The sequence below is a fragment of the Aegilops tauschii genome, chromosome 4 (assembly GCF_002575655.3).
Source record: "Aegilops tauschii subsp. strangulata cultivar AL8/78 chromosome 4, Aet v6.0, whole genome shotgun sequence".
NCBI classification, from domain to species: domain Eukaryota; kingdom Viridiplantae; phylum Streptophyta; class Magnoliopsida; order Poales; family Poaceae; genus Aegilops; species Aegilops tauschii.
Genome location: NC_053038.3, coordinates 227,362,340 through 227,370,898, shown reverse-complemented (window position 1 = coordinate 227,370,898; position 8,559 = coordinate 227,362,340). Strand labels below are relative to the sequence as shown.

Here is an 8,559-nt window from a genome sequence, read left to right as displayed (position 1 = left end):
CGTCGTTGTTGCTATCACCTTGCGACCCATGTGCGTCGTCATTGGTGTCGGCACCATGATGATCACTACCATTGTGGTCACCTTGGTTGGGCGTCTTGCCAACCACCTGGACGTCCTCCCCTGCATCATCATCAGTTGGAAATTCAACTGTGAATATGTTACCGTTTGGAGCATCGTCGGCTGCTGCGCTCCAATTCCACGCTTGGTTTTCTTCAAACACGACGTCGCGTGAAATCCGTAGACGCTTGGTTCATGGATCATAGAAGCGGTATGCCTTGGTGCCGGAACTCCTCTCGTATCCGATGAACACCATCTTGGTGCTACGATCGGCAAGCTTTGAGAGATGCGGCTCCGCCGTCTTCACATGTGCCACGCACCTGAACGTCTGTAGATGAGACACATTCGGCTTCCGTCCGTAAATTGCTTCATACGGAGTCTTGCCGATCACTGCCTTCGTTGGAGTCCGGTTGAGAAGATAGACCGCTGTCGAGACAGCTTCTCCCCAAAAGTCCCTGGCAGGTTCTTGCTCTTGAGTAAACTTCTCGCCATATCAACAACGGTTCGATTGCGCCTTTCAACAACCCCGTTCTGCTGTGGCGCATAAGGTGTCGTGTGGAACCTCTTTATGCCAATCTTCTCGTAGTAGTTGTTGAACTCGTTCGACGTAAACTCTCCGCCGCGATCTATCCTTAGAGCACGAACCTTCAGCTTGTGTTCCATCTCCGTTGCAGCCTTCAGCTTCTTAAACGCTTCAAACGCCTCATCTTTAGATCGTAGGAGAACGACCCACATGTATCTCGAGTAGTCATCTACCACAAGAAAGAAGTACTTCTTTCCTCCGTGAGTTGCTGGGGTGATAGGGCCACATAGATCACCATGGAGCAGCTCGAGTGCATCACTTGCACGATAGGTAGACTGAGCAGGGAACGGCATGCGGTGCTGTTTTTCAACCAAGCACCCGTCACATACTCGATCAACATGGTCGATTAACGGCATCCCAGATACCATCTCTATCTTCGACATCTTCTTCAAGGCGTAGAAGTTAACGTGTCCAAATCTAGCATGCCATAACCACGAATCATCATCACTCTTGGCGAGCCAACACTCCGGTTGAGATTGATCAAGATTGAGGATATAGAGCCTGTTCCGCGTGCGATTCACACGCGCTAGCACATTTCAGAGGTCGTCGAAGATCGTCATCACTCCATTCTCAATATCCACCTTGCATCCATTCTCGTCAAGTTTCCCGACAGAGATGATGTTGTTGTGAAGCCGTGGGATGTAGTACACTCTGGTGAGTATGCGATGTTCTCCTGTGAGACCTTCGAAGAGGACAGAACCTTGCCCGCAAATCTCCACATTTGAACCATCACCGAACTTGACCGAGCCTTGAACATCATATTGCAGCTCGAGGAACTTCTCCTTGCACCCCGTCATGTGGTTACTGGCACCCGTGTCTAGATACCATGACACGTTCTGGTTTCCGGATAACTTCGGTATTACTTTCTTCTCATGAAGTAGCACCTTCCGGCTTGGTTTCACAACCACCGTTTGGACGAGATCACAAACTTCGGCCATCAGAAGACCTGGACATTCGTCTTCCTGCTTCACCAAATTTGCCTTGATCTCCCGCTTGTTAGGCTCCACGAGATCACAAACTTCGGCCATCAGAAGACCTGGACGTTCGTCTTCCTGCTTCGCCAAATTTGCCTTGATCTCCCTCTTGTTAGGCTCCGGAAAATCCTTCGCAAAGTGACCCATCTCGTTGCAGTTATAGCACTTGACCTCGGACATATCCAAGTTCCGTGGCTTCCGCTCTTTAGATCGGTCCGCCTTACCACGACCTTGTGGTCTGCCTTTTCCTTTGCCTTCTTCGGTTTGTCCGCCGCACTTCGCGTTGCTTGAGCCTTCACCACCGTCATGCCTTCCTTTGCTACTTGGGGCCTCCAATCTGCGCGCGAGTACATGAGTTGGTCACCACCTCCTCCTTTGCCTTTCCGACAGCCACAAGAATTCTCTTCCCATGTCCGCAAGCGTCCGATCGCCTCTGTTATGGTCATGTCATCGATGTCGTAAAGCTGCTCGAGCGTGCTGATGATGTACGTGAATTTATCAGTCACCGAACTGAAAAACTTCTCCACAATCTCGGTCTCTTCGAGCTTTGCACCAGGCGCGCGGATCTCTCCCACCAATGTAGTCAGACGCATGGCATAGTCGTTCACCGATTCAGTTTCCTCCATCTGCAACTTGTGAAATTGGCGCTTCAGCACTTGTGCCCTAGCCTTCGTGACGCGATCTTCTCCAACCTCATCTCTTTGAGTGCGTTCCACGCCTCTCTTGCTGTCTCGAACTCCGCCAATGTCATCAGCGCGGAATCCGGCACAGACTGGGCTATGGCGGCCATGGCACCTTCGTCGCACTCCTGGTCGACGTCATCGTCCGTGATGGCCTCCCACACTCGAAGGGTTCGGAGAATGATCTTCATCTTCACCACCCACACGCCGTAGTTGGCGTCGGTGAGCATCGGGTACTGGATGGGGATGTTGCGATGCGCCTGCACGTTGGCGCCGCCCGTTCCGCCACCACTGGTCGCTAACTTGCCGCCCTTCTTCACCTTGTCGCCGTTCTTGTTCACCTTGGAACCGCCGTCGATGGACTTGTTCACCTTGGAACCACCATCGACGGACTTGTTCCCCTTGGAACTGCCGTTGCCAGACTTGACGGACTCAGCGTCGCTGTCCGTCATCGTAGATCGTAGATCGTCGAGGCTCTAGATACCAATTGTTGGTTTTTGAACTGGCTAGATCAAAACCACCCAGGAACTGTGCACGTGTAGTGCAAAGCTAGCTAGACAAGCAGGCAGCTTGATTGATTCTCAAGCACCTCACACACGTACGTAGATGTATACGTGAACTTGTCCTGGCCGGCGGCCTCGGCGGAACGTCTCGACGTAGCTTTAGCGAATAGAAAAACTGATCGATGGCCAAAGGCTCTTGTCGAGCCTTGTACACTTTATTGCTTTTCTAATTTTCTGGTGTTTACATCATGGGGTTACATGGGAATATAAAGGAGCTAAACAGCCCGATAGCTAACCAAGTCGGATCCTACTTGGAACGAGTACTACTCGGAAGTGTGTCCGTGTTTAACTCTAATAATGTCGCCTCGCGCGCCAAGTTCGCAGCCGCCGCTCCCCTGCATCTCGCCTCCGCCTCCCCTACTTCTGCGTGGTAGTCCACACGAGTTCGAGGACGACCTGAGTTCCAAGTCCCCTTTACCTTCGATCGCCTGCGCCCGTTGACCGCATCCCGCGCCAAGGCCCAGAGCGCTAGCCTCTCCTTCGCCCGTTGACCGCGGCCCAACTCCCACCTCCACCGACCTGGGCCGAGCCCAGCTATTTGAGCAGCCACCCCCATACCCCCTCTGCACTGTTGGGCCAGCAGATTCGGCCCCACTCATGTTTTTTCTGCGGAACAAATTTAGCTATTTTATCCAGAAACTGCATATTTACAGATTGGACCCTTTTGTTCATGCATTAATAATTCACTAAGTGCATCGGAATTAAGCAAACTTTATATGTAAAATGCTTAGATTTTCATCTAGTTTCATAGTATCCAACTTTCATCCATGTTTAAAATGTTTAAATGTGCTGTTTGTATTAATTTGCATGAATGACATGTTAAAATGATTTATTTCATAACTAATTAACTGTAGCTCTGAATTAAATAAACTTTATATGTAAATGGGGTAAAAATGCATAGATTAACGTGGTGCACTTTATTTTTCATGTTTAACAACTATAAAATATGGTTTAGGGTAGAACAGTACCAAATTCAAATATTTCTTATGGGGATTTTCCGGAATTGTTGTTTTTTGATTTGCGGCCTCATTCAAACTTGCCTAGATGGATAGTTCCATTATGCTTCACCTCTTGCCATGTTAACCAACATTTAATCTTGTCTTGTTCATAAACGAGAGCGAACTAAATAATTCGAATGTGGTGTTTTGTCAATATGCAACTCGTTGCATATTGAGCTCTGCCGGCGTTCTCGGACCGGGGGTACCCAGACTTGCCTGCCTGCGGCCCGAAGCGCGGCCCCACCAACGGCCTGGTACAGCCCAGTTTCAGCAGCGACCACTCAAGACCCTCGCGAGGGGCCAAGCCTCGCGAGGCGGACGACAGCAAGACCTCCCTGGGGTGTCCTCACTAGGCTGGCTCCCGAGGAGCAGAGATATCTATGCAAGGGGCACCTCGCGAGGTTCACGTGACGTGAGCCGTCACGACCAAGGCCAGGCGGGCGCCAGCGGGCGCAGTGTACCAGTTTCCTCTTTGGTGCTAAAGAGGCAAGCACAGGCGAGGAGTCCCGAGGCATCAGGCAAAGGTTTCCATATCAGTGCAACAAGACCAAGACCAGCAGGACGACAGAGCGGAGGTCATCGCGGAGCCCACAGCAGCGTCACCACCAGAGCCTTTGGCAGGCGAAGACCACCTTTTGTCAGGATAGCTTGTACTAGTTGTCTCCTTTCAAACTTGGCCGTTATGGGACCCCTTCCTGCCTAACATTTGGGAAGAGGACCAAGGCCTCTATAAATAGGACCTAGCCACCACCGTAGCAAGGGGCGAACGGATCTTGGATTGGATCCGTTCCGTCCTCACATCCACCAGCTCACCGAGCTCAAGAACACCTCTCCTCCGGAGGTGGTTCGTCCACTGTACTAGTTCATCCTTAGCCCTCGAGGCAATCCACCACCACACTGGAGTAGAGTATTACACCACACGGTGGCCCGAACTAGTATAAACCTCTGTGTCTCTTGTTCTTTGGGTTCATTGAGCTAGGCCATGGGATCGTTGAGCGAGCGAGCTAGGAAGAGAGAGTTCTTCGTGCGCACCTCAGAGTTCGAACCTCACAAGGGTTTGCCGGAACCCATAATCCGACATTTGACGCGCCAGGTAGGGGTGCGCCGAAGCTTCGTCTCCCTGCTTGCTTTGTCTCTCCGCCCGGCTCCAATGGCAGGCGCCACTCCTCCGACTAGATCGACGGGCGCGCGCGGAGGTGCCATGGGCCTTTGGGCCTTCACCCCCGCCTTGCGGCAAGTGCGGTGGCCAAGCAAGTTCAAGACGGAGATGCTGCCTCGCTATGATGGCGCGGCGGATCCAGCAGCCTTCCTGCTGGCGTACGAGGAGGTCGTTCTGGAAACCGGAGGCGACAACAAGGTCATGGCCAACTGGTTCCCCATGGCCCTCGCTGGCGTGTCGCGCGCCTGGTTGCTCAACCTGCCGAAGTCCTCTGTGGCCTCTTGGGAGGAGCTGCGTGACTTTTTCATCGTGCGCTTCGCGGCACCAGCGCCCCTCGCCATCGCAGCCCTCCTGGGTGGTTCGCAGGCGCCGCCCTCGGATCTCCACGTCAAGCAGTTCGTGCGCCAGATGGGCGCCGTGCGTGTGTAGCAGGGGGCTCCTCCGGGATGGGCGGCACCCAAGGCCGACCTCACCTTCGACTCGGGGGACCATCCAATGACCACCGCAGGCTCGGGTGCGCTCCCGATGCTCTGCACACCCACCATCTGCAATGTAGCAGTTACCAAGACCCTCATCGACGGAGGAGTCGGCCTCAACATGCTCTCCTTGGAGGCCTTCAACTTTCTCCACGTGCCACTCGCTGGCTCCGTCACACCAAGCCCTTCTCCGGAGTTGGTGGTGGATCCACCAGCCCCCTAGGGCAGATCCGCCTCCCCGTCGCCTTCGGCACCCGTGACAACTATCGCACCGAGCTTATCGACTTCGACATCGCCCGCATTGGCCTTCCGTACAACGCCATCCTCAGGTACCCTGCCCTAGTTCAGTTCATGGCGGCAACCCATCCTGCCTACAACCTCATGAAGATGCCAGGGAGCAGCGGTGTCCTTACCGTGGCCGGAGACACCAAGGAGGCCTTGGCGGCCGTAAGGCTCGCCCTCAGGGCCATAGCGGCAGCTCGCTCCACTGACAAGGCAGCGGCTGGGGCTCAGGGATCTGTGCTGGCGAAGAAGAAACAATTGTTCTCACAAGATCGGGCCAAGACGAAGCAAGTACCGGTCGAGGATGATGGGGCCTCGGGAGCCACCTTCACCATAGGTACCAACCTCGACCCGGACCAAGAAGAGGCACTGGTGAGATTCCTGCGCACGAACAAGGAGGTATTCGCCTAGGAGCCCAAGCAGCTGGTGGGGGTCCCAAGGGGCGTAATCGAGCACCACTTGAGGGTGTGCCCCCAATGTGCGCCCAGTGAAGTAGATGGCGCGACGGCAGTCCACAGAGAAGTAGACATTCATCGTCCAGGAAACCCGCAAGCTACAGGCAGCGGGTGTCATCCGCGAAGTCCGGTACCCAGAGTGGCTGGCAAACCCCGTCGTCATTCCCAAGAAGGGCGAGAAGGAGCGCATGTGCGTTGACTTCACCAACCTCAACAAGGCCTACCCTCAGGACCCGTTCCCGCTTCCGCGCATCGATCAGATCATCGACTCCACCGCCGAGTGTGACCTGTTACGTTTTCTAGATGCCTTCTCAGGTTACCACCAGATCAAGATGGCAGTGGAGGACGTAGAGAAGACGGCCTTCTAGACCCCGTGTGGGGTGTACTGCTAGATCTGCATGCCGTTTGGGCTGTGCAATGCTGGGGCGACCTTCCAGCGACTGATGCACATCGCCTTGGGCCAACAGCTCGGGAGGAACGCTGAGGCCTACGCCGACGACATTGTGGTGAAGTCTCGGGAGGCAAGGACCCTCATTCAGGACTTGGAGGAGACTTTCGCCAGCCCGCGTAAGGTGAACCTGCAGCTCAACCCGGAGAAGTGCGTGTTCGGCGTCCCCTTCGGCAAGCTGTTGTGTTTCCTCGTGTCGCACAGGGGGATCGAGGTGAATCCGGAGAAGGTCAAGGCAATAGAAGACATGAGCCCTCCGCAGACTCTCAAGGAAATGCAAAAGCTCGCGGGCTGTGTGACCTCGCTGGGGCGCTTCATCTCCAAGCTTGGGGAGCGCGCCCTCCCGTTCTTCAAGCTGATGAAGAAGAAGGGCCCATTTGAGTGGACTCCGGAGGCTCATGCGGCATTTCAAGACCTCAAGAGATACCTCACCAGCCCACCAGTGATGGTGGCGTCGCGTCCTCTCGAGCCTTTGGTGCTTTACCTAGCCGCCACGCCTCACTCAGCCAGCGCAGTGCTGGTGGCCATCCGGGAGGAGCTCCAGGCCAAGGGCATGCCACGCGACGCCGCGCGCTCGGTCGAGGTAATGCAGCCTCAAGACGGCGTCCCTGAAGCCTCGGCGGCGCCAACAGATAACCAGGCTCCACAAGACGGCACTCCTGAGGCCGCGATTTCCCCAATAGATGACCAAGCTCCTGAGGTCCCCCAGCCTCAGGAGGTCACGGACTCCATCGACGCTCCCGCCCTCGTTGAGCACCCAGTGTACTTCGTCAGCACGGTGCTACGGGACGCAAGGGCATGCTATCCCATGCCGTAGAAGCTTCTACTCGCGCTCCTTGTGGCTTCGCGCAAGTTGCGTCACTACTTCCAAGGACACCCCATCAAGGTCATCTCGGCGTACCCGCTGGAGAGGGTACTCTAGAGCCCCAACGCTCCGGGAGGGTCGCCGAATGGAACATTGAGCTGCAGGCATTCCAGCCGGAGTTTAGCACCACCAGGGTCATCAAGGGAGCCGCACTCGACGACTTCGTGGCAGAATGGACCGACGCTCCAGGGCCCGAAGGGGGCGATGTGGGGACCCCGACTCATAAGTCGTGATCACCGAATGCACGTGTACAGTGATCCCAGAGATCAATGCTCACTGAACACACAGAAGCTGAATAACAAGAGTCTTACATCCATACATACCGTCTTACACAAATTATGACCATTATGGTCAAGTCTTACATAGATAAAGCCACAAGGGCTGAGTACCAAATAAACTTAAGCAGCGGAAATCTTCGTCGATAAGTAGAACTCATGCCATCTGCCTTAACCCTACAGGCATTCTGACTGGGAAACGTCCTAGTTCGCATGTTCATCTCCAAAGAACTCTTCTTCGAACTCCTGCTCTTCCATGCCTGGCCAATTAAATAACCAGTGGCAAGCCAATGAGTACTTTGAATGTACTTGCAAGCAACCCATGTTTTGGCTTAAGATACAACAATGCATGACATAGGTAAATTTTTGCAGAAAGCCAATTTTATTGTGCTATGTCAACAACTGGCAAAACATGCATCATACGAATTCAAGTAACCATAGGGTCTAGTTACATATATCAACATAAATGGAGTGGGCTTCAACCCAACTTAATCATGTCAAGTCCTTTGACTTGACCCAAGAGGTTCTTCCCACTTATCCAAACACACACACTGGTTCGTAAGAAGTGGACGTAGCCCAAGATCAGTTACCCAACTATCCTTGACCGTGGACACAGCTATTCGAATATTTTTACACTCTGCAGAGGTTGCACACTTTACCCACAAGATCCGGGGAACTTCCGTGTCATCCACATCCCGCGGTACCTCAAGTACCCGGGGTAAGCACCCGATCACTATCTTTCCC

At 53.9% G+C, this 8,559-nt stretch overlaps 1 protein-coding gene across 1 annotated transcript; it reads right to left on the bottom strand.

Annotated features, from left to right (window-relative positions):
- Positions 1-1,176: 1,176 nt before the first annotated feature.
- Positions 1,177-2,240, bottom strand: LOC141021786 (uncharacterized). The gene is made up of 2 exons (XM_073497635.1): positions 1,839-2,240; positions 1,177-1,743 (listed from the first exon to the last, which is right to left on the bottom strand). Exons 1-2 carry the CDS (start codon positions 2,238-2,240, stop codon positions 1,177-1,179), a joined length of 969 nt encoding a protein of 322 aa, XP_073353736.1.
- Between the last annotated feature and the right edge of the window lie 6,319 nt (positions 2,241-8,559).

Coding starts and splice junctions, on each gene's coding strand:
- LOC141021786 (XM_073497635.1), bottom strand. CDS start 2,240: ATGGAGGAAACTGAATCGGTGAACGACTATGCCATGCGTCTGACTACA. Junction 1,744..1,838: donor AGGCAGACCACAAGGTCGTG/GTAAGGCGGACC, acceptor CACTTTGCGAAG/GATTTTCCGGAGCCTAACAA.